This window comes from Mauremys reevesii, linkage group 12 (genome assembly GCF_016161935.1).
Source record: "Mauremys reevesii isolate NIE-2019 linkage group 12, ASM1616193v1, whole genome shotgun sequence".
Lineage (NCBI taxonomy): Eukaryota > Metazoa > Chordata > Testudines > Geoemydidae > Mauremys > Mauremys reevesii.
Genome location: NC_052634.1, coordinates 36,796,929 through 36,822,037, shown reverse-complemented (window position 1 = coordinate 36,822,037; position 25,109 = coordinate 36,796,929). Strand labels below are relative to the sequence as shown.

Here is a 25,109-nt window from a genome sequence, read left to right as displayed (position 1 = left end):
CAGTGTCTGATGTTTTCCTGTCTAGCCGGCTTGCTTCCTAGAACGAACGCTCCTTGAGTGGGGTGATCCACAGGGAGTAGCTCAAACCTCCAAAGTGCCTGGCCAGGGGCAGGACATTAGCACAGCAAGGGAGGGGTGTGGCAGTGACATCACAAAGGCCTTTTACAGAACCTCAGACTATTGGTCAAAGGTGGTGGTGACCTCACAGAGAGATGCTGACATCAGCCAGGCAGGAGAGGGGCGAGGGGCCAGGGAAACCTCAGAGACCCCTGTGGCTTTGCTTCAGCAAGTCTCCTTCTCCAGCTCTCTCTCTGAGGACTGAGAGAGTATTCGGGTTCACGTACGTGAGCGCCAGGAGGAACCTCTTTCGAGTTTTCTCCATCCCTTTTAGTGATTTTACTAGAAAACAGCCGTCCCTGTTTAGAAGGTAAGAGCCTCCTCAAGGTTTGAAACCTGTTCGGTCTGATCCATCTGGTGACAGTTGAATTCTAGGCATGGAAAACACGAGCTTAAGGAGGCCGAATTTTATTCTGCTCCTGGGATTTTGTCCCTTAGAATCACTGGGGACATTGGGGTTTGTCTTTTTTGTTTCACCTCTTCCTCCCTCTCTCCCTCCTTTCTCTTTGTCTCTTGCTTCTTTTGTCCTTTTTCCTGTTCCCCTCCCAACACCAGGAGGTGTGTGTCATGGAGGAGTGCTCTACAGCTTCCACTGTGGGAGGTCCACCCAAAAATGTGGGGCTGAATTAGTACTCAGCCAATCAGGGCCGGATTAATCTTTTGTGGGCCCCAGCACCAAACGTTTCTGTTCCCCTCCTAATACCAGGAGCGGGGTGTGTGTGTGTTGCGGGGGAGTGCTCTGCACCTCCCACTGTGGGAGGTCCACCCAAAAATGTGGGGCTGAAATAGTGCTCGGGCAGTGATCCCCACCGGTGACCTGGGCCATCCATTGGGCTCTCTGGTGAGAACCTTCAGCCTCCGTCCTCAGTCTCTACCCTGATTGGCTGAGCAGGGGGTTACTGATAGGAAGGAGACTCAGGTGCTTGTTGTTCTCTTTGAAGACCAAGTAAATAAGTCAGAACCAGTCATATGTTTGACAAATTTTCCTGCTTCTCTGCATTAATTGTCTCTGAGCAGTTCATGATTCTCTCTAACATTGAGAACTGGTTAAAAGACAGGGAACAAAGGGTAGGAATAAATGGTAAATTCTCAGAATGGAGAGGGGTAACTAGTGGTGTTCCCCAAGGGTCAGTCCGAGGACCAATCCTATTCACCTTATTCATAAATGATCTGGAGAAAGGGGTAAAAAGTGAGGTGGCAAAGTTTGCAGATGACACTAAATTGCTCAAGATAGTTAAGACCAAAGGAGACTGTGGAGAACTTCAAAAGAGCTCACACAATTAAGTGATTGAACAACAAAATGGCAAACGAAATTTAATGTGGATAAATGTAAGTAATGCACATTGGAAAAAATAACCCCAGCTATACATACAATATAATGGGGGCTAATTTAGCTACAACAAATCAGGAAAAGATCTTCGAGTCATCATGGATAGTTCTCTGAAGATGTCACGCAGTGTGCAGAGGCAATCAAAAAAGCAAACAGGATGTTAGGAATCATTAAAAGGGATAGAGAATAAGACGGAGGATATATTATTGCCCTTATATAACTCCATGGTACACCCACATCTTGAATACTACGTACAGATGTGGTCTCATCTCAAAAAGATATACTGGCATTAGAAAAGGTTCAGAGAAGGGCAATTAAAATGATTAGGGTCTGGAACGGGTCCCATATGAGGAGAGATTAAAGAGGCTAGAACTTTTCAGCTTGGAAAAGAGGAGACTAAGGGGACATGATAGAGGTATATAAAATCATGAGTGATGTGGAGAAAGTAGATAAGGAAAAGCTATTTACTTACTCCCATAATACAAGAACTAGGGCCACCAAATGAAATTAATGGGCAGCAGGTTTAAAACAAATAAAAGGAAGTTCTTCTTCACACAGCGCCCAGTCAACTTGTGGAACTTCTTGCCTGAAGAGGTTCTGAAGGCTAGGACTATAACAGGGTTTAAAGAGAACTGGATAAATTCATGGAGGTTAAGTCCATGAATGGCTATTAGCCAGGATGAGTAAGGAATGGTGTCCCTAGCCTGTTTGTCAGAGGGTGGAGATGGATGGCAGGAGAGAGATCACTTGATCATTACCTGTTAGGTTCACTCCTGGGCTGCTTCTGCTCTACAACTATGATTGTCTTTTACACCAAAATCACTAACTTGAGCAGCCAATTCCATGTACAGTCCTAGTGGATGTAAGACACAGGTAGCTTTTGCCTCAGGGTAGCTTGGCGGCATCAACCCTCTCTCCCCGACCTGGAGCTGATGAACATTCCTGGCTGGAGGGACACACGCTCCTATGAGTCAAAAGGAAAGGAGTTGATAGAAAAGATCACAGGACTGACCCCAAAGAAGGGGGAGCTGCAAAAGGCAGAAGGAGGCAATTCATCTGGGGGAGCTGAGAGACCACGGTGAAGATGGTGCAGAGATCACTATACTGGAATTAGCAAATGTGATTTTTTAAAGAACAAATCTTTGGCCAGCCCTAATCAAGGCATTTCTCACAGTTCTCTCCCATTTGGATTTTCTGATATCTAATAGGGAATGACCTCTGATTGAAGCTTTTCCCAAATGCAGAGCATGTGCAGAATCTCTCTCCACTGTGGATTCTACGACGTATGACAAGGTCTGAGCACTCAATGAAGTTTTCCCTTTCGGAGGATGTGTAGGGTCTCTCTTGTGTGTATTTTACGATGTGAGATAAGGTTTGAGTTTTGACTGAAGCTTTTCCCACACTCAGAGCACGTGCAGGGTGTCTCTCGTGTGGATTCTCTGATGTACGATAAGATTTGAGCTCCGATTGAAGCTTTTCCCGCACTCAGAGCATGTGTAGGGTGTCTCTCCGGTGTGGATTCTCTGATGTACGATAAGGTCTGAGCTCCGTTTGAAGCTTTTCCCGCACTCAGAGCATGTGTAGGGCGTCTCTCCGGTGTGGATTCTACGATGTTTAATAAGGTCTGAGCTCCGATTGAGCGTTTCCCGCACTCAGAGCATGCGTAGGGCGTCTCTCCAGTGTGGATTCTACAATGTGTGATAAGGTCTGAGCTCCAACTGAAGCTTTTCCCACATTCCGAGCATGTGTGGGGCTTCTCTCCTGTGTGGATTCTATGATGTTTGATAAGGGTTGATCTCCGACTGAAGCTTTTCCCACACTCAGAGCATGTGTAGGGCAGCTCTCCTGTGTGGATTCTACGATGTGTGATAAGGTGTGAGCTCTGATTGAAGCTTTTCCCACACTCAGAGCATGTGTAGGGCGTCTCTCCAGTGTGGATTCTACGGTGTGTGATAAGCTTTGAGCTGCAACTGAAGCTTTTCCCACACTCAGAGCATGTGTAGGGCAGCTCTCCTGTGTGGATTCTACGATGTGTGATAAGGTGTGAGCTCTGATTGAAGCTTTTCCCACACTCAGAGCACGTGTAGGGCATCACTCCAGTGTGGATTCTACGGTGTGTGATAAGGTTTGAGCTGCAACTGAAGCTTTTCCCACACTCCGAGCATGTGTAGGGCAGCTCTCCTGTGTGGGTTATCTGATGTGCGATAAGGGTAGAGCTCTGATTGAAGCCTTTCCCACACTCAGAGCACATGTAGGGTCTCTCTCCTCTGTGGATTCTCTGATGTGTGAAAAGGTCTGAGCTCTCATTGAAGCTTTTCCCACACTCATGCCATGTGTAATGTGTCTCTTCCAAGTTGATTCTCTTGTGTGTAATAAGGTCTGAGAGGCTACTTAAGTTTTCCTCTGGACTCTGCTGAGTCTCACAGGCTTTTGCTTTTTCTGGCAGTGCACAACTCCCGGAAACATTCCCTTTGGATCTTCCTGATAATGTCCTATGTGATTCTACTTGCTCATCATCTTCCTGTTGAGGATTCTCCTCATTCTCACTCACCATCCCAACACCTGATGGGAGACAGAGAGAATCCAGACATAGGTCACTCCCTGCGCCAGAGAGAAAGGAAATCTCAGAGACAGGAAGGGAAAAAGGGATGAACAAACCAAAATATGTGTGGGAGAGATCAAACTTATCAGGAGCTCATTTTCCCCAAACCCTTCCCCAGAGGAGAGAGGAAGGGATCAGTTCTGGGTGTGTATCTCACCACAACACTCAGGGGAAAGCGAGATTGGGGAGGGACCTGCTGCCAGTTGTCAGTTAGGGTAGGTGGGAAGCCATGAGTGACATCTGCCTAATGATTCCACATCTGAAGGGAACAATCCTGAATTTGGAGAGCTCACAAGGTCTTTGTAGGGCATCCCAAATATTTCCTGTATTCATGGACAGTTTTTGAGATGGTTTAACCAATCCCTCACCTGTGCAGGCAGCTCTCAGGAGCACTTCTTTCTCAGAGCCCTGGAGGTCTGGGACCCACAGCTCTTCCCCTCGTTCCAGCTGCGAGATCACATCAGGTTTGGAATTTAGAAACCCTACGTCAGGTAAAGAAAACAAGGGAGGTCAGTGGAATTTGTGGGATACTTGTCACAAAGAATAGTTCACGGTTTTAACCCCAGATCATTTTTAAGCAGTAACGTCCCAAGGCCGGCTTCCTTGGCTCAAAGTGGCAGGAGAGTTGTTATTATTATAAATCATATGCATTACCTTAGTGCCTAAGGACCAGCTAACAGTGGATCCCCATTGTGCTAGGCAAAGTACAAACACAGAATAGTAGATGGCCCATGCCCTGAACGATTTACAATCTAACTAGACAAGACAACCACAGAATGGGGGAATGGGGTAGAACCACCAGATAACGAAATAGATCTTAAGATGCTTAAAGAAAATTTAGTTTGATAGCATCCTGTCTGGCAAGAAATCACTTATCAACGGTTGTGGTACCCTCATTTCTGTATTGTTTTATCTTTATGTTCACCACTTTTCTGGTTCTCTAATTGTTTCTGCCTGCGGTATAATTAATTTTGCTGGGTGTAAGTTAATTAGGGTAGTATGTATGTATGTATGCTTCACTCAGCAAAACTGAGATCCTCCCATGGACAGGTGACAATTATTCCCTTGTCTCTGTCGGGTATTCCATTGATGTAGGTTGGTCCCAGCCTGTCCTTAATGACCCATTCATATCACTCCAAGACAGCTCCGTGACAAAACACCTCATGTCTCCTCCTCTTTATAATCATAGCAATACCAACCACAGAGGGAAACTGAGGTGTGTATTGGCATCATAGAAGTATCACCAAAATTCCTGCCTCTATCACACACACACGGCTCACAGCCCCTGGAGAGAAAGCAAAGCACGGGAACTGGATGTTAGTCCAGTGAACACAGTGGAGAACAAGCTGCAATCCTCACACCCTGGTCAAACAGGAGAGGCATGTGGGTCCCCACCCATAGAGAGGGGCTGGCTAGAGGCCTGATACCCAAGAGGCCATTGCTTGAGCAGACCATGGAGGCAGTTCAAAGGCTTCGCTACCCCAGAACTGTGACATCGCAAAAGCAGATTTGGGGGAATTAGGAAACCTAGTGACTCAGGTGTAATGGGAGGAGAATTAAACTCCCCAGTGTGTGGAGAAGGCTGGGGAATTAAACACTAAAATTCAGAAGCAACAGCCCCTAATTCTTCCGGAAAAGGAGAGTGTAAGAAACAAGAACTGGGCCACGCAAGCTCCGGAGGACAGGCTCAGAGATCCAAGGAGCCTGGAGGGAAGACAGCTTGTGGCTGCTGCAGATGGGGAGAGGGGGGGACAAGACTCTCCCAACTCTCACTCCTGTTGACCCCGACCTGATTTTATCATCTACGACCACCATGTCTTGTGGGCAATTTTATACTCACTAGAGGGAAAATGTCATGATCACAATATTGCTCGTTCGCTTGGAACATGCGTGGAGGGGCAAGGAGGCGATGCAGGTCTACACTACAGCCGGGATCGACGCTCTGAGATCGATCCACCCATGGTCGATTTACGGGTGTAGTAAACACCGCTAAATCGACTGCAGATCGCTCTCCAGTCGACCCCTGTACTCTATCCAGATGAGAAGAGTAAAGTAAGTCGACCCCTGCAGCTTACACCCTGTGGTAACGTGATCTAAGATGCGCTGACTCCAGCTACTTTATTCACGTAGCTGGAGTTGCGCAGCGTAGGTCGACTGACTGCGGTAGTGTAAACATAGCCAAAGCTTGCTACAGTTAAGGGCCATATATTAGGTGGAGGCTTTGTGGGAGTAGTTATGCTGAAGTCTGGGATTTATCTGAATAGGCCTAAGGAGAGAATCCCAAGTCAGATATTTTGCACCCTGATTTTGAGAAACTAACGAGTAACCACAAACAGGTGCAACACGCCACAGGATTCTGAAAGCGGGGTGGGGGGGAGGGCGAGGGCGGGCTTTAGCAATTAGGTTGCTATGCAGTATCTCAGCAGTTGGACGCATTCATATATTGGAATTATTAATAACTAAGTGATGTAAATCATGAGTATTAATGCTTGATGCTAAATTATGGACTTCCCAAAGGCTACATATGGGTTGGGGCAGCTATTGACATTATTGTAATCAGAGTAAAGGAGCAGATATGGTATATAGCCATCCTATTACCATAATAAAGTGGATAAATTACCTTTCCGAGTGACCATTTTTCGTTTTGTTGGGTCCCTGAGATAGGGTCAACTGAAGCAGGGCCTCCCTTCTGATGGGCTCCCTTGCCCCTCGATCTTTGTTTCCAACGGTGTCCACAACTTGTAAGTATGCACAGGGCAAGACCCTCTTTACTATCTAGTCTAATTGTTACGTGTATTGAGCCTTGCCTATGATTTCCATTATAACTGTCTGTATTAAATCACGTTTCTGTGTGTTTCACCACATTTCATCCCCTCAATTAACTTTGAGTAGCCATGTACAAGGACAAGCTGTACCCTAATACGTCATCCTATAGGCATAAAAATTGTACAGGCTACACCACCACCCTGGGACATCATCAACAAAGTGCTCATTTGTGCCTGGGTAACGGCCCCGCGATGGGAGGGAGGATGCAGCAAGGACTCCGGATCGGTGGCCAGGGTCGCTGTGCATAGAGATGGGGAGGTTATATGGGGAGGGGGGTAATGAGCGGGAGAGGGAGGTCAAGAGTTAAAATAATAATATTTAGGAAAAAAATGTATAATGAAGCGAAACTGAACAGAAATCAAACCGGAGTGTAGGCTCTAAAGCTTGGGTAGGGATTCGGGGTTAAAGGTCTGGGATTCCCCACAGCTCCAGATCCCTAAACCTCTCCTCCCTCCCACTGACCCACCCAGCCCACGTCCTGGGTGCCCTTCCTCCACACTCCCCTCCTCTTCGTCCCATTACTCTCAGCCGGCACCACCTCCCGGCACCTTGGGAACTACTTGCGTTTCCTCCTCGTCTCTCACAACCTCATCCCTCCCTGCTGCTTCTTAGCTCTAACCCTGCACACACCCTCCCCATGTCCTGGCACCCCAGAATTATCTACTCCCCCCTTTCCCTTCCCCTCCCCCAGCTCTGTTCACCCTTCACCCGTGGGGTCCTGAATGGCAACATTATACGCTCTCCTATCAAAAACAACAAGGAGTCCAGTGGTGGCACCTTAAAGACTAACGGATTTATTTGGGCATCAGCTTTCGTGGGTAAAAAACTTCACTTCTTCAGCTGCATCTCCTATCAAAAGAGGAGCTCATCTGCCTGTCACACAAGCCAGGCATGAGTCACACACCTATTTACTTTAGAATTCTACAGCCAGCATATTTTCCTATTGAAAAGGCATGAAAGCTACAGTTATTAATGTAGTTGCTAATGTAGCCAATAAGGATGCATTCAATGCAATTTTAAAAGGACTGACAGCACCAAAAAAGGCACATGTCCAAAAATGATACTTATGTGTGGGAGATAAGGCAAAAAAGGGGGGGCAAGGAAACTTGTCAAAACTTGTATGACAAATAAAGGTATAAAGTTATCACTACTCGGGTTCTTCAGAGACCCCTCAGCTTCTAATAACCCAAGGGACAGGACTCCTTACCCAGCGAGACCACCGTCTCATAGTTCTCCTGCATGACATCCCTGTAGAGGGCTCTCTGAGCGGGGTCCAGCAGAGCCCATTCCTCTCTGGTGAAATACACAGCCACCTCCTCGAAGGTCACCGGCCCCTGAAAGAGAAAGAATCCAACACTCAGTACCTGCTGCCCCACTCACAGTCCCATTATTCACAGAACAGCAGCACCAGGTAAATGGAAGCTCCGTGAGGCACATGTTAACAGAGTCCCACCCCACCTTGTCTAGAGCATCCAGGAGGCATCAGAGAGTAGAAAGAGAGAACCTTTGTGTCTCCCAGCTGACAGACGGAGGCAGGGTCTTCACATTTATCACATACCTACTAGCCAGAGCTTGATATAGGAGATGGGGCTGTCTCTGGACCCTGCTGGTGTCTCCCTGGTAGGAATGCCAACACTCTCCAAATAAAATATATGGAAGAAAGGGGAAGTCAATAGTAAAGAATGAAGTGAGAAGGTCAGAATTGTAGAAAACTGGCTATAAGAAATTAATAGAAATACGAAGGAAGTTTTTAAACGTATATTAAGTACAAAATTAATCCTAACAATGGTAGTGGTAAATTACTAGATGGAAATGGCAGAATTACCAAAAATAATGCAGAAGAGGTAAAAGTCCTCAATCAATATTTCTCTCCTGGATTTGGAGAAAAACAGATGCTGTAACTCATATCATAAGATGTTGACGACGACACTCTTTCCATTCCAACAAGAACTCACAAGGACATTAAACAGCAGCTATTAAAGTTAGACATGTTTAAATCAGCAGGTCCAGATAACTTGTATCCAAGAGTTTTAAAAGGCTTGGTGGAGCGGGTACCCATAGCAGTGCCTCTGTATGCCAACATCTTTATGGCTGACTTAGAACAACGCTTCCTTAGCTCTCGTTCCCTAACGCCCCTACTCTACTTACGTTACATTGATGACATCTTTATCATCTGGACCCATGGAAAGGAACCCCTTGAGGAATTCCACCATGATTTCAATAATTTCCATCCCACCATCAACCTCAGCCTAAACCAATCCACACAAGCGGTCCATTTCCTAGACACTACTGTGCTAATACGCGATGGTCACATAAACACCACCCTATACCAGAAACCCACTGACCGCTATACTTACCTACATGCCTCCAGCTTCCATCCACGACACACCACACGATCCATTGCCTACAGCCAAGCTCTAAGGTACAACTGTATATGCTCCAAGCCCTCAGACAGAGATAAACACCTACAAGATCTCTATCAAGCATTCTTAAAACTACAATACCCATCTGCTGAAGTGAAAAAAAAAGATTGACAGAGCCAGAAGAGTACCCAGAAGTCACCTACTACAGGACAGGCTCAATAAAGAAAATAACAGAACGCCACTAGCCATCACCTACAGCCCCCAACTAAAACCTCTCCACCGCATCAAAGATCTACAAACTATCCTTAAAGATGATCCCTCATTCTCACAGATCTTGGGAGACAGGCCAGTCCTCGCTTACAGACAGCCCCCAAACCTGAAGCAAATACTCACCAGCAACCACACACCATACAACATAAACACTAACCCAGGAACCTATCCTTGCAACAAAGCCCGATGCCAGCTCTGTCCACATATCTATTCAAGTGACACCATCATAGAACCTAATCACATCAGCCATGCCATCAGGGGCTCGTTCACCTGCACATCTACCAACGGGATATATGCCATCATGTGCCAGCAATGCCCTTCTGCCATGTACATTGGCCAAACCGGACAGTCTCTATGCAAAAGAATAAATGGACACAAATCTGGCATCAGGAATTATAACATTCAAAAACCAGTGGGAGAACACTTCAACCTCTCTAACCACTCAGTGACAGACTTGAAGGTGGCAATTTTGCAACAAAAATACTTCAAAAACAGACTCCAAAGAGAGACTGCTGAACTCAAATTAATATGCAAATTAAATACAATTAACTTAGGTTTAAACAGAGACCGGGAATGGTTGAGTCATTACACTAATTGAATCTATTTCCCTATGTTAAGTTCTCCTCACACCTTCTATGGGCCATCTCAATTATCACTGCAAAAAAATTTTTTCTCCTGCTGATGATAGCTCATCTCAATTGATTAGACTCTTCCAGTTGGTATGCATACTTCCACCTTTTCATGTTCTCTGTATGTATAAATATCTCCTGTCTGTGTGTTCCATTCTATGCATCCGAAGAAGTGAGCTGTAGATCACGAAAGCTTATGCTAAAATAAATTTGTTAGTCTCTAAGGTGCCACAAGTACTCCTGTTCTTTTTGCGGATACAGACTAACACGGCTGCTACTCTGAAACCTGTATGACATGTGTAATCCTGTGAATAATAGATAGGGGTGGGTATACTAACAGTATGGGTATTTCTATTACTTAATAAGGGTTTGGGGGGTGTTGTAATGGATGTAGGCATGTACATACTAACTGAGATAAAAGGAGAGTGACAACCCATCATACCCTACATTACACAAGTCTCAGCAGGTTTGTCACACCCTGTCCCCTCCCTTTCTCCACCCTCAATATTTCCTGCCTCCCACCACCTCCAGCAGCTCCCACCCTCCTATGCATTTACTGCTCCTCTCCCTCCAAGCAGAGCCCACCATCAGCTCCATGATAATCTCTTACCTGAGCCAGCTCCATGGCAGCCATTTCCTGCCCCCTGGGAGGACGGGATGATCTGGAGCAAACGTGGACATTAGTATGTAGCCTGTCAGGGCGAGAAGGGCAATGTGAGAGAATTCAGATGGGGTTTTCATCCATTCCACAAGCCGATTCCCCCCAGGATTTTTCGCTGCTAATGGACATTTTAGGTTCTGCCACACTGTGAAGCACAGAGTGACCTTATTCCAGTACAGGCCTAGCCCCCTCGCACCAGGGTGTAACCCTCTGAGAAATCGTGAAACCCTCCAAGTAACAGTCTCTTTTACACTTATCAAGTTTGTGGACAATACCAAGCTGGGAGGGGTAGCAAGTGGTTGAGAGGATAGGAGTAAAATTCAAAATGATCTGGACAAACTGGAGCAATGGTCTGAAGTAAGTAGGATGAAATTCAATAAGGACACCTGCAAAGTACACCGCTTACGAAGGAACAATCAGTTGCACACATACAAAATGGGAAATGACTGCGTAGGAAGGAGTGCTGCGGAAAGGGATCTGGGGGTCATAGTGGATCACAAAGTAAATATGAGTTAAGAGTGTAACACTGTTGCAAAAAAAGAAAACATCATTCTGGGATGTATTAGCAGAAGCACTGTGAGACATGAGAAATAATTCTTCTGCTCTATTTCACACTGATTAGGCCACAACTGGAGTACTGTGTCCAGTTGTGGGTGCCACATTTCAGGAAAGATGTGGACAAATTGGAGAAAGTCCAGAGAAGAGCAAGAAAAATTATGAAAAGTCTAGAAAACATGACCTATGAGGGAAGATTGAAAACATTGGGTTTGTTTAGTCTGGAGAAGAGAAGACTGAGAGGGGACATGGTAATAGTTTTCAAGTACATAAAGGATTGTTACAAAGATGCGGGGAAAAAAATTGTTCTTCTTAACCTCTGAGGGCAGAATTAGAAGCAATGGCTTTAAATTGCAGCAAGGGCGGTTTAGGATGGAGATTAGGGAAAAAACTTTCCAACTGTCAGAGTGGTTAAACACTGGAATAAATTGCATAGGGAGGTTGTGGAATCTCCATCATTGGGGATTTTTAAGAGCAGGCTGGACAAACACCTCTCAGGCATGGTCTAGATAATACTTAGTCCTGCCTTGAGGGCAGGGGACTGGACTGGTGACCTCTCGAGGTCCCTTCCAGTTCTATGATTCTATGAATCAAAGGCCAGAGAAGAGCAGAATCAAAGGAGTCACTTTGGGGGATTCTCCCTGTCATTGTCCCCAAGGCAGCTGTCTCGGTTTACAAAGTTGTTGATGCTCCAGCCTTTATACAGTCTCTCCTGGGAGTGCTTCTTTCATGGGCTGGGCCTAGTTTTAGCTTTTGGCAAGTGTGACCCTGGGGGCTCTGAGACTGGGCCTTCTTGCCACAGCACATCTTGTTTCTTTCTGTGCCTCCCAGCGAGTCCAAATGAATAGATATTCCTCATACAGACTGTGAACATAAGAATGGCCGACTGCATCAGAGCACTGGTCCATCTAGCTCAGTGGCCAATGCCAGGTGCTTCAGAGGGAAAGAACAGAAAAATCATCAAGTGATCCATCCCCTGCCACCCATTCCCAGCTTCTGGCAAAGAGGCGAGACACACCATCCCTGCCCATCCTGCCTCTGACACTGGCAGATGAGGTGTTAGCTCTTGCAAAAGCCCCCATGTCTTAACTGAACATGGACAAACACATACCTGGAATCAGTCTGACTCACCTATGTTAGTATTGTTAAAAGAGGTATTAGAATTGTAAGAATGTGTTTAGACTTTATTGAATGCTTGTGAGTTGGTGTCTGGGTTAGTATCTGACTAGTTGCAGGGGGCTGGACTAGATACCTCCTGAGGTCCCTTCCAACCCTGATATTCTATGATTCTATGACTGGCGGTAACCTGGAAGTGAAATAACCAAAGAAAGTTAAGAAGAGAGCGGCATCAGGCATCGGTGGGGGTAAAACATTAAATGGAAAGAACTGACTATGCAAAAAGGAACATCGCAAACTATCAGAGCCCCAGACCGCTGCCCAACTGAACCCACCCCAGCCAGGCATATCAAGCTGGGTCCCTGAAAAGTTGCCCAGCCCGTCTGGCAGTGAACGCTGCGTGTTCCAGCCGGAGCTATGGTGTGTGCGTCTGCTCTGCTGACGTGCTGCCTTAGTACGGAAGGCGCCACGGCCACAGGGAGCAGAGACATGGACTCCTACAAAACACAATCCCCGGTACACCTCCAATGCCGCCTCCCCCCCGCCTCCCATCTCTTCCCCCACCTCCACATGGCCATTCTCAGCCCATTGCTAACAGTTCCTCCCAGCCTTCAGCACTATAAATAAATAAAACATGGTGTTACAAAAGGTAGATTGTGCCAGAGAAATGTGATCTGGACGTCAATAAGGCTTGTGGAAGCCAGTAAATAATTAACAAGGTTTTGAAGAGATCTTAATGAATGTTAGTTAGCATGAGTTAGGTTAACTGTGACCCTGGTGACGTGAGGAAGCAAGATAATGTAAGACAGAGTGAATTGTGTGAAAGTTATTACGACCTTGCAATGTGCAGTCTTGCAGTCTTGTTTTTCTAGTGAGATAGGAGGAAAGCTTATGTATAAACAATATGTATTTGTTGTTTTTTACTGTCTGTATTATTGCTAGAAATTGTCTGTAAAAGGTATAAAGGCTTGCTGTGATTGTTTGAGAGTTGAGAGACCTGTCCAGGACCCTGTGTCCTATGGCACTCTCTCCCTCCATGGTAATTACTGGAGAAATAATAAAGTATTTGATTTTGCTGCATCCAAACAAAAAGTGAGAACTGAGTTTTTCTTCGACAATTTGGGGGCTCGTCCGGGATGGCAACGCCCACGGACCCACAGACAACTACTACGGATCATTCCCCTTCGAACCCCATGGCGCCACATGAGAGGTATGAGACCTTTTGAAATCTCTATTGGGGTATCGGAGGAGGATTTTCCCTGAGGACGTCTGTCTCTCTGTTGGGCTCACGCCATCTGAACTTATTGACTGTGCAGCAGGATCAGATGCAAAGTGCTATTGGGGAGAGGCCCCAATAAGGTTAGTTTATAGCAGTACTGGGAACTGCTGAGTTGGCCAAGGAAATGCATAAGGTAATGCATAAGGTAATGCATAGGTAAATGCATTAGAATGCACCGGTGCTGAGGGGTTTTTACCGCCTCAAGAGGGGTTGTCATACCGCCTCATGGTATTGGTCCGGACCAGGTAAAGATGCATCATGGTTTAAAAAAAAAAAAAAAAAAAAAAAGATAAAAAGGTTGAAAAAGGGTTAAAAAAAAAGAAAGAAAAAGAAAAAGGAAGAAAAAGAGGCCTTGGTGTGTGTGTGTACACCAGTGTGAGTGGCTGTTACCGGGCTAGCCCAGTAACTAGTGGATCTTTAGGAGATCCGACCCACGGTGGGCTGACTCAGCCTGGCATAGTCCGGCGAGGAAGCTGCCTGGGTCTAGGAGTGTGTGAACCCATCTTCCCTCCCCTTTCCTTGTGAGTCTCTCCTGTGTGAGTGGAAAATGGGTAAGGGACTGTCTAAATATTCCACCTTACCCCCTAAGGGTACCCCAGCATATTACATGTACGTACATTATGGTCCTAAAACCTGCAGGTATTTAAATGATTGGAATTTGTATACGCGTGAAAATTCATTTAAACAATGCCCATTAGAAGGTACCTTCAATCTAGATAAGATCATATATCTCAGTGGAGCTTTAATCACAAAGAAAAACCTCTGTTACAGTGTGAGCAATTTGTCTAGGAACGGGTTAATTTGAAATTCGGCTTAGCCCTGAGATAAGGGAGAAGTTGTTTTGTCTTCAAGGTCATGAATTAGTGTGGACTATGCTAAGTGCTAAGTAAAACTGCTTCAGCCCCAGCTGGTTGTGGAAAATAAAGAGAGGCAAACAAAAAGCAGTATAAGTTACAAAACTGAGATTGCATTTGCAAAGCTTAACGGTTCAGTGAGATCCAACAGTTTTTGCAACCCTGAAGCCGAACAGGCAGCTGACCTGAACTGGAATCTCTGAAAGAGACGCCGCAGGAGATTCCAGGGTGTAAAAGAACAGCCATCCCAAGAGTGGAAGCATGTTGGAAATGCTGGACAAGCTGTATACAGGATAATCTCCCGTCCACCTATTTCCCTTCTCTGAACATTATACACAGACATGCCAGTCTGGATATGTGTAAGTATTAAAGTGGCTTAAGGCTTGGGGCATTCATATTTTTCCCGAGTGATGTGGGAGCATTCCCAACACTTTCCATTGTTGTTTTATTATTTTAATGAAGCTTTAAAATTTGATTATATGCTCTGTCAGTTTGGTCACCTGACATGAGGGATAAATTAGTAATAGGAATTTGTCACAGTTTGGTGAGCAATTGCAGAATTTACACCATCTATCTGTTTTACCCTTGTTAGTTTATGTTTGTTTTGTTTGGTACTATTGGTGTTTTGTGTTAAGAATAGCATGATTATAGGTGAGCTTTAATAGAATAAGGAAACACTATTTGGTTTTGGTGCACTATTTAGCTTTGGCTCTGTTTTGTTTAACCGGTTACTGATGTTTTTCTGCTCTGTTCATTTGGGCGTTAGGTGTGTGAGCGGAACTGAACTTCTCGTTCGTAATTCCTCAGGGTGGAAGCCATGTGTGCGATGAAGCTCTGGGGTTGTCCTGAAATTTTACAGTCCCGCCCCCCCGTAGCGGACAATATAATAGAAGTAGAAAAATTTGGCTTAGACTATAATTTTCTTTGCTTTTTGTGTAATTTTCTTTTCTGTTTAAGTGTCAGCAGACAAATGGGTGGGTCTCTGGGTAGACCCCCAAAGGGGTTTGGATTATGTGTTAAGTGAATGGCCATGTATTTTTGCCCAGGTGGCAAGCCTTACTAGGAAGGACTCAGGTAGTCTTGTGAGTAGAAATGTTTTGGGGACAAGACCAGAAGGGTGGGGGCTAGTTGCGTAGCCCACCCTCCTAGCTAAGAACTGGTTGTGGAACAAGCTAGTGTCCATGGATGGGACGATTCAGTGAGGAAAAAAGGATCGGGCCCAAGCGGGAGGGCAACAGACAGAGTGTTTGGAAAACAGGTTGGAAACTTTTGAGGGTGTAGTGGAAAGAAGGAGTAAGTGAATATAAGCATGAGGATTTCAAATACTCAGAAGGATATTTGGAATGGTGATTTGCATTGGTAAAGTGGCTGTTGGAAGGAAAAAGCAATTGATTTTTAAGGGAAAATGAAAAATTGACTCTGTGTTTGCTGGGGGGAACAGCACTTGAACTTTGTGAAAAAGCTGAAGAGAACAGTTTTTTGGTGTCTTTGACATGTTTGTGAATGAATTCAGGCAAAGAAATTATTAGATTGCACTCATTTGGCTATGAACAATTTTGTTAAATCAGTTGAAGAATGTATACAGTGCTATGTAATGACATTGTATTAGGCCCTACAGGCACTATAAGTGGTGATGTTTTCTTTCAGTGTTTAAAAGCAGGAGTTAAAAAAAATAAAAATAAAAGCAAGCCGGAGAGCATCTGTGTTAATGCAAATTAACTAACTGATAAGGTAGAGGCCGCTGAACCAGGGCTGTCTAAGAAGCACATACGAGAAAATATGGGGTAATTCCTCTGTTTTGCCTAGAATCAACAAGAGTATTTGTATATTTTAAGTATTTAACTGCCCCGAAGGGGTGGACCTCTGTTTTTGTCTTTCAGATAATCAAAGAACATTAATGCCAGCTACACAGCATTCAACATACTATGATTTACTGGCAGTCACAATTATGTTGTGTATTCTATGTTCTGTTTTGTGGTGTTTTGCCAAAAAAATTGTTGTGTTTAATATTTTCATGAGATGGTCTGATTTGACATCAAGCGAAAATGTTGCATTGCAATGCAGATACTTGTTTTGTTCAACTTAGAGTACAAAGTGTTTAGTTATATCAGAAAAATGTGATGTACTAAAGTCTAATACATTTTCTTAAGTAAGAGAAGGAAACTACATTGGCCAAATCTTTTACTTGAGAATTGTTGTTAAAATTTGCATACTGACAGTCTTTGGAAGCAAGGACATGAAAAGTTAACCCACTCCCCATATTGTACAAGGGATCCTTCTGGCTACCTCAGACTTTTAGCCAGAGGGCTGGGAATGGTGGATAGCTATTGGACTAGAAGTTATATTAAGTGAACTTCTCAAAGTGGGTGTACTTGTCCTGGCTTGTTCTTCCAAAGTTCTGTAATAAGGTTATTTTAGTGAAAGGGTATATGTGGCATACATTGAATGATAATACTTCTGTACTGTATAACAGTACTGTTTATGTGTTCATGGTATGAAAAAGGTGTATAATTGAAGAGTAAAAGTTTCCTTTGTAGGTTAAATGAGGAAAAAAAAAAAGCCAAGTAGAGAATGGCTAACATGCGCTGGCCCCAGTCAAGGACACCGCTTGGCTGCCTACCAAGGAAGGGGGAAATGGTTGCTACAGTTACACGAGATTGGTGTGCAGCGGCCCACTCTCCTCCTTGGGGACCTTTGTAAATGTTCAGATTGATTTTATTTCGATGTCTACATGTTGTGGTTATGGATATGTATTTGTTTTAGTTGATGTATTTACCAATTGGGTTAAAGCTTTTCCCTGCAGGAAAGCAGGTGTCAGGACTGTTGTGACATTTTGCTTAAAGATTTTGTGCCACGTTTTGGCATCCCTGTGACTATCAACAGTGATCGTGGAATTCATTTTTACTGGACAGATTGTACAGGAGTTATGTGCAACTCACTGCCCTCACCACCCAGAATCTGCTGGGACAGTGGAACGCCAGACCGGGATTTTAAAGAATAAACTGGCCCAGATTTGTGCTGAAACGAACTTAAGGTGGCCGGATGCCCTTCTTTTGGCACTGAGGTGTATGAGAGCCATTCCCAATCGAACGACTGGACTCAGCCCTCATGAAATTTGACAGGACACCCAATGCTGACTACCAACTGCACCCCCGCTAACCCCAGCTCAGATGGACATTCATTTGCTGGATAACATAATGCTTAAATATTGTCAGGCACTAATGAAATGTGTTAAGTCTTTTTATACACAGGTGATGGAAGCACTACCAAAGGATCCTGTGCAACCTTGCCACTCGTTGGAACCAGGAGCCTGGGTCTACATAAAGATCCATCAGCGAAAGACTGCCTTGGCTCCATGCTGGAAAGGCCCTTTCCCAGTCCTGCTGACTACCGACACCGCTGTGAAGTGCCACAAACTGACTGCTTGGACCCAGGATTCTCACTGCAAAAAAAAAAAAAAAAAGACCCCTCCACATCAGAAGAATTTTCCTATTGATGATTAGCCTATTCTTTCTTCTAGTTCTACTGTACTTTTCAGTCCTAATGACAACTTACTTACCAAATGTAATACAGACTAGTCCATGCCTCCCAAGTGGATGTGGTTCTTGTTCTTCTGCACATTGTAGCCCATGCAGGCCAAGGATCTGCAAATGTGTCTCCATGGGCCTTTGTTTAGTTGATGAAAACAAACCTAGACACTTAGAGGATTGGAACTGATTTCAGCTGGGGGACATGTTTGCTAGGTTTTTACGCATTTGCACAGGAAAACATTGAGTGGGTCCATTTGTTTCAGGGATCCCTATTTAGGGAAGCTCCTGAACACACTGGAAATGGAATTATTTTTACTGAAGGAAGAGGTTTGTAAGGGGGCACTTGGATTTGAACCAAGGACCATTTGATCTGTAGTCAAACATTCTACCACTGAGCTATACCCCCATGACATTTGTATAGGCAAGTCCGTGATCTTAAGGATTTTGAAGGACGGGCTCTGCCTCAGAGAGCTCCTTTTCTATTCCCAGACCACAGGGGTTTAAAAAATGGGGTTTGATTAAACTTTATATACACATGTAGACACCACAGTTTGCACACCCACCAACATAGCTTCCCCCACTGACATAGCTACCACCTCTCGGGGAGATGGGTTAACTGCACAGACGGGACAGCTCTCTCCCCTCCGCTTAGAGCAGCTTCATTATTTATGAATAGGTGGGAAATAACCTCCTGAATGGACAGGAACCAATTTATCAAATATTGCTGTGTCTGCATTCAATATGGGTGTTGGAAAATCATAGTGCTAATGAAGCCTTTCCGTATTAGGCCTGAGTAAACCAAAGTTATGTTATGCTTGTCCAAACTGTGTTGGAAAGCTTACAGAACTCATTAGACTGAAGGCCATATATTTACCTATGTCAGCTATTTTGCTTATCAGCTTGTTTGGCTCCCCAAGTGTATGCAGCTGCGTTCACATGTATGCATCCAAAGTATCTAGTACAAAGGGTCAACGGATGTATCTTGTGTCCCCTTCAGAATGACAAATGTATCCTCAACAGATGTATCTTGTAGCCCCCACAAAATGATATATGTATCCTGCGTATCCAATTATCCCCTAATAGATGCATGTACAGGTTCTACAGGTCAACCAAATGACGTAGACAAACATAGGCTAAGTTGTTTGTTACTGATTATAAAAAGGCCCGTTCGGGCTTGTGGGGTGTGTCTCTTTCTCTGGCACTAGCCGAGAGGAGCACCCGCTCAGCTGACCGATCAATAAAGGGTGTGGTACTCATCTTCCTGTCTCCGTGCCTCCTTGGTGTAATTAGGTAAGCTCCAGGGGGAAACGAGCCCTTTTGGCTAACATGGGTAACTGGTCATATTGGGCTGGATTAGTAGGAGCGTTGCCAGCAGATGGAGGGAAGTGATTATTCCCCTCTAGTCAGCACTGGTGAGGCCACATCTGGAGCATTGCGTCCAGTTTTCGCCCCCCACCCCCCACTACAGAAACAAATTGGAGAGAGTCTAGGGGAGGGCAACAAACATGATTAGGGGGCAGGGGACTTACGAGGAGAGGCTGAGGGCAGGGCCGCCCAGAGGGGGGCAGGTGGGGCAATTTGCCCCAGGCCCTGCAGGGCCCCCAGGAGAATACAGGATTCGATAGTATTGCAACTTTTTTTTATGGAAGGGGCCCCTGAAATTGTTTTGCCCCAGGCCCCCTGAATCCTGTGGGCGGCCCCTGCGCAGACCGTGGTGCTGTCCCCCCACTCCACCCCCTTCCCTCATTCTCCTCCCTCCGAGGCCCCACCTATGCTCCGCCCTCACTCCCATTTGGCCACTTCCTACCCCTTCCCATTAGCACAGCAAGGGAGGGGTGTGGCAGTGACATCATAAAGGCCTTTTGCAGGACCTCAGACTATTGGTCAAAGGTGGTGGAAGGTGGTTACCTCACAGACAGTGCCAGGAGGAACCTCAAAGAGAGGTTTCAGACCTCGAGGAGGCTCTTACCTTCTAAACAGGGACGGCTGTTTTCTAGTAAAATCACTAAAAGGGAAGGAGAAAACTCGAAAGAGGTTCCTACTGGCGCTCACGTCCGTGAACCCAAATACTCTCTCAGTCCTCAAAGAGAGACCTCGAGAAGGAGACTTGCTGAAGCAAAGCCACAGGGGTCTCTGAGGTTTCCCTGGCCCCTCGCCCCTGTCCTGCCTGGCTGATGTCAGCATCTCTCTGTGAGGTCACCACCTCCCCACCACCTTTGACCAATAGTCTGAGGTCCTGCAAAAGGCCACACCCCTCCCTTGCTGTGCTAACGACCTTCCCCTGCCCAAGCACTTTGGAGGTTTGAGCTACTCCCTGTGGATCACCCCACTCAAGGAGTGTTCGTTCTAGGAAGCAAGACGGCTAAACAGGAAAACATCAGACGCTGCTCCCACTGCTACACTCAGTTTTTCAGAAATTAGTCGACTTTATGGCCAGAAGAGACCATTAGAGCATCTAATCTGACCCCCTGCATATCACAGGCCTCCTGTATGACACAATAGTGACACTTTGCCACTTCAAGTTTGCTGGAAAAAGCTCTAGGCTTCTCATCAAAGTGGTTTTATTTTGTCACCAAAACAGGGCAGTTTTGTCGCCAGACGTGGCATTGCAGTGTGTGCACCAGCCACAAGCTGCTGACCGAAGGAGCGTTGTGTGTTTTTCACACACCTGAGCAATATAATTCTGCTGAAATAACTTTGTAGTGGAGACCTGGCCAAAGATTCACACACACGGACACACAGCTTGCAAGGAAAATGTCACCTGCTCCTCTGCTTTGCAGAATCCAAACACAAGCAAAGCTTGTCAGGCCCAGGTGGAGATGCAGGGAGTCAGGTGTGAGCAGACACTGCATCTTAGTCACAGGCAGGCACCATGGTTTAGGTGGTTAAAGTACCTGTTTTGTAAACAGGAGATGCTGGGTTCAGCTCCCAGTGGTGCCTTGTTGATTAACTTTTAGAGCACCTGGTATTGGCTACTGCCAGAAGACAAAATACAGAGCTAGATGGACCTTTCGTCTAGCCCAGTGTGGTTTTTCTTATGGTTTAAATTACACTCACTGGCACTGATAATAGAGTTACTGAAAGTTTGGGAGTTAAGAGCTGATAGGTCAGTGGTCCAAGCCCCTTGTGGATGACCCCCTCCCTCTGGGACAGGGACAGGTCTGAGCTCTTGCACCAAATGCTCATTGTGGCTTCCAGAATCTGTAGGCAGCTCATTTAGTTTGCACCCAGGGTTGAGTCCTTGATTCACACATCAAGGATAACAACCCTTTGTTTCTCCTGCCCCAATAACAAGGAGATTGGGAATCCAACACCAGCCACCAGTGATCATTTCGGCAAACAACCCAACCTATTTCCAACATACTGTAAAATCCACATGCAGACTCATACACGAAACCTTGCAAGAAAATCTTCCTGAGGGGGTCTGAAGCACCTGCTGCTGGAGGGAAGGAGGGAGCCGTGGGTTGGGATTGAGGAGCAGCGTGAGGAGAATTGGCCTGTGGGTTGGGATTGAGGGGCACTGGGAATAGGAGGGGGCTGTGGGTTGGGATTGAGGGGCACTGGGAATAGGAGGGGGCTGTGGGTTGGGACAGAGAAGAAGGGTGAAGAGGAGCAGGCTCTGCTTGGGAGTGAGGAGCAGTGAGCATAGGAGGGACTGAGGGTTGGGTCTGAGGGGCACTGGGAAAAGAGGGGACATGGGTTTGGGCTGAAGAGCATCCTCATTTGGGGATCCAGCAGGACAGGGAAAGGCAGCAGGTGATTCTAATTCCTTAGGGATATTCTCTGTGTTTGTGTGTGCAGGAGAGGAACATGCTCTATGCCCAGAGGATTTTATTCCTCCAGCCTGCAAGGACAGAGGATGTCAAGGAGTTGCTCCTTCAATCCCCCTCCCACACAAAGGCCCTTCTTAGGAAAGGCAAAATCCTGAAGAGAAAGAGTAACACCAAAGAAGACTCCAGAAAGTCAGATTTTTACAATCATAGTGAGAAGTTTATCACCTGACCAGGGACTTGAACCCTGGACCATCAGATTAAAAGTCAGATGCTCTGCCAACTGAGCTAGCCAGGCTCACACAGGAAAAGTGCCACTTGGTGCAGAGGTGAAGCTAGTCAAGAAAAAGCAAGACAGCCACAATAGGGGAAACCTGCTGCTCTCTCTCTCTCTGCCCAGCCCTGGCCTGGCTGGGTATTAGTGCTGGTTAAAAAGACGGGAAAATATCGGCATCTCCCAGCCTTTCATAGCTGTACAAGACTCAGGCACAATACAGACGTGCCCATCTGCAAATGCCGAATGTTTTGATTGGCTAATGCAGCCTGTAGACATCCAGGGCACTCTGGGATACAGAGCCAAGTGTCCATCACCATCATTTCAAAGGGATAATGATAATGGTAGCAAGGTTCACAACTGACTCAGCAGTTGCATACAAAGGTGCATGTTTGGCAGTTACGTTGGCTCAGGTTGGCCACCCCCGTCTAGATGTAGAAGTTACAACATTTAAACTTGAAAGAGGGGCCAATTTCCCCATCATTTCCCACCTTTACATCCAAACACGATGACTTTCTGAATGAACCCTCCTCGTCCAGACCAGCAGCAGGCTGAGCAGGCCAGCGGCAGAAGATCAACATTTTAATTTAATTTTAAATGAAGCTTCTTAAACATTTTGAAAACCTTGTTTATTTTATAATACACTAGTTTAGTTATATAATATATAGACTTGTAGAGAGAGACCTTCTAAAAAACATTAAAATGTATTACCGGCACCCGAAACCTTAAATTAGAGTGAATAAATGAAGACTTGGCACACCACTTCTGAAAGGTTGCTGACCCCTGGGCTGGAGGAACCTGGAGAGTACATTTCTGATCTACATTTCTATTTGTTTGTTTTTTGTAGGTTAAATTAATGCAGGCTCTGGTCCACTCTCTCCCAAGGGTGTAATGTTGCTGTGCACAATGAGAAATCTTGGGGAAAGATTGAAATGAAATGGAAGCAGCATATGGTGGCAGAACCTAAGGAATTAAAAGCCCATTGATTCTTATGTGTGTGCACTGCCTCTGAACCAGAAGTGTAATTTTTCTCGCTTTGTGGCTGCAGCCAGTAAAATATTTAAATATCTATCAGGGATGGTCTAGACAGTATTTGGTCCTGCCATGAGGGCAGGGGACTGGACTCGATGACCTCTCGAGGTCCCTTCCCGTCCTAGAGTCTATGAATCTATGAAACTCTGGCTTTTCCTGAATGCTGTAGACTGTGAGTTCCTGGGAAAGGGCAGGGGGAGAGGGAGCAAGAGGAGAAAGGCAGAGACACTGGAGAAGAATCATGGCGGGAGAAGAAAGAGACAGAGAACACAGAGAGACAATCAATGACTGAAGATGTCCCAACTCCATCTTGCTCCTCACAGGTGTTCAGAAAGCTGGGTAGTTGTAGGTTTCAAATATCAAAGGGATCTCCACATACCTGATCTCTCTCTCCCGGCTCCCATTTTAGTATTAATTTTTATTTTGAAATGTTTGGCTTACCCCTGATCTTCTCTTTCCCTAACTGTATTGCAAGTTGGGTGGGTTTTTGTTGTTTTTTTGCTTCCCTTTTGTTCATATCAATATAATTGTAACAGCAAAGGAATCTGTAGGAGCAAAAACTGACTCAAAACTTTATTTCCCCATCATGCAGGAACATAGTACAAACAGCTCACGCAGCTGGTATCATCACACAGAAGCCAGGGGATGGGAGATGCAGGTTTCCAAGTGTTCTGTCTTCTCAGATGACACATTCCAGCCCCTTGTAGTCCTCCCTCCTGTGTGACCTGCTGGGCTTTGACACATTTATTGTCTCATTCTATTGATAATGTGATTGTAACAGAACGTGACTGAAATTAAACCACTTCCAGACAAGGAACCAACAAAAGAGAAAAGTCATTATTGCACTGGCTGGGAATTAAAGCCAGGTCAACTGTTTGGAAGGCAGCTATGCTCCCCCCTATACCACCAACACAGCTAGCAGGAGCAGCTTTCTTGCAGGCTACGTGTGCTGGCAAAGGGGGTTACACATGACCATGGAGCTAGTAAGCAGGGTGGATGGGCTGGAAGCCGCCTGACAGCTGGGAGCAGAGTTAGGGGGCAAAGATGAAAACAGATCTCATTGGGAGCTGGCCCCACACCCAACCTGCCTCTAGGAGAGGGGAACTGAGGCTCAACTTCAATCATAGAAAACTCTTCCCTAAGAAGGAAGGGGACGGCTTGTTTTAAAGACAAGGTTTGTGGGTTTTGCCCACTACATACAGAGGGGCTGGATAGTGCTGAGTCCAGACAAGACTCTGGTAGGATAAGGAAAGCAACAAAGAATCCTGTGGCACCTTATAGACTAACAGACGTTCTGCAGCATGAGCTTTCGTGGGTGAATACCCACTTCTTCAGATGCAAGACTTGCATCTGAAGAAGTGGGTATTCACCCACGAAAGCTCATGCTGCAGAACATCTGTTAGTCTATAAGGTGCCACAGGATTCTTTGTTGCTTTTACAGATCCAGACTAACACGGCTACCCCTCTGATACTAGGATAAGGAAGAAATTCAGGCTGCCAGTGAGCTGAAGGAGGGAGATGATATTTTGACAGTGATGGACACCTCATCTTAAAGGCCTTTGTCTGCCTCCTTCTAGTGACTGTTTGGCACAGGAATGCAGCCCCCACTCCTGGGTGTCTCCTGTGGAAATAATGTTTCTGTGCAAAACACAAAAGCTTTTAACAGAAAGGAGGGAAAGGAAATGGCCATGCAATGGGACAGGAATGTAAGGAATGAAACAGCAGATACTTCTCCTAGGTGCATTGACTTTGAACCTTGTTGTTTGCCGTGTTGTTATATCCCTGTTGTTCCCTGGACATGAGAGGTGGGGCAGGGAGGTGGGGGCTCACATATCTTTCAAAGGACCAAGGAAGGGAGTGTTATTTACTCCTTCTCATAACACAAGAGCTAGGAGGAGTCA

At 45.6% G+C, this 25,109-nt stretch overlaps 1 protein-coding gene and 2 non-coding genes across 3 annotated transcripts in view; all 3 read right to left on the bottom strand.

Annotated features, from left to right (window-relative positions):
* LOC120375609 (zinc finger protein 850-like) overlaps positions 1-3,632 on the bottom strand; it is a gene marked incomplete at both ends in the record, with an annotated part of 390,939 nt that extends 387,307 nt beyond the window's left edge. The window contains 1 exon segment of the mRNA XM_039496346.1: positions 3,143-3,632. Coding sequence (XP_039352280.1) covers positions 3,143-3,632 — 490 coding nt within the window.
* A 14,834-nt stretch (positions 3,633-18,466) lies between these two features.
* On the bottom strand, positions 18,467-18,538 carry TRNAC-ACA. The gene has a single exon. It is a non-coding gene; the product is annotated as a tRNA-Cys (tRNA).
* A 3,589-nt stretch (positions 18,539-22,127) lies between these two features.
* On the bottom strand, positions 22,128-22,200 carry TRNAK-UUU. Its single transcript has one exon. It is a non-coding gene; the product is annotated as a tRNA-Lys (tRNA).
* Between the last annotated feature and the right edge of the window lie 2,909 nt (positions 22,201-25,109).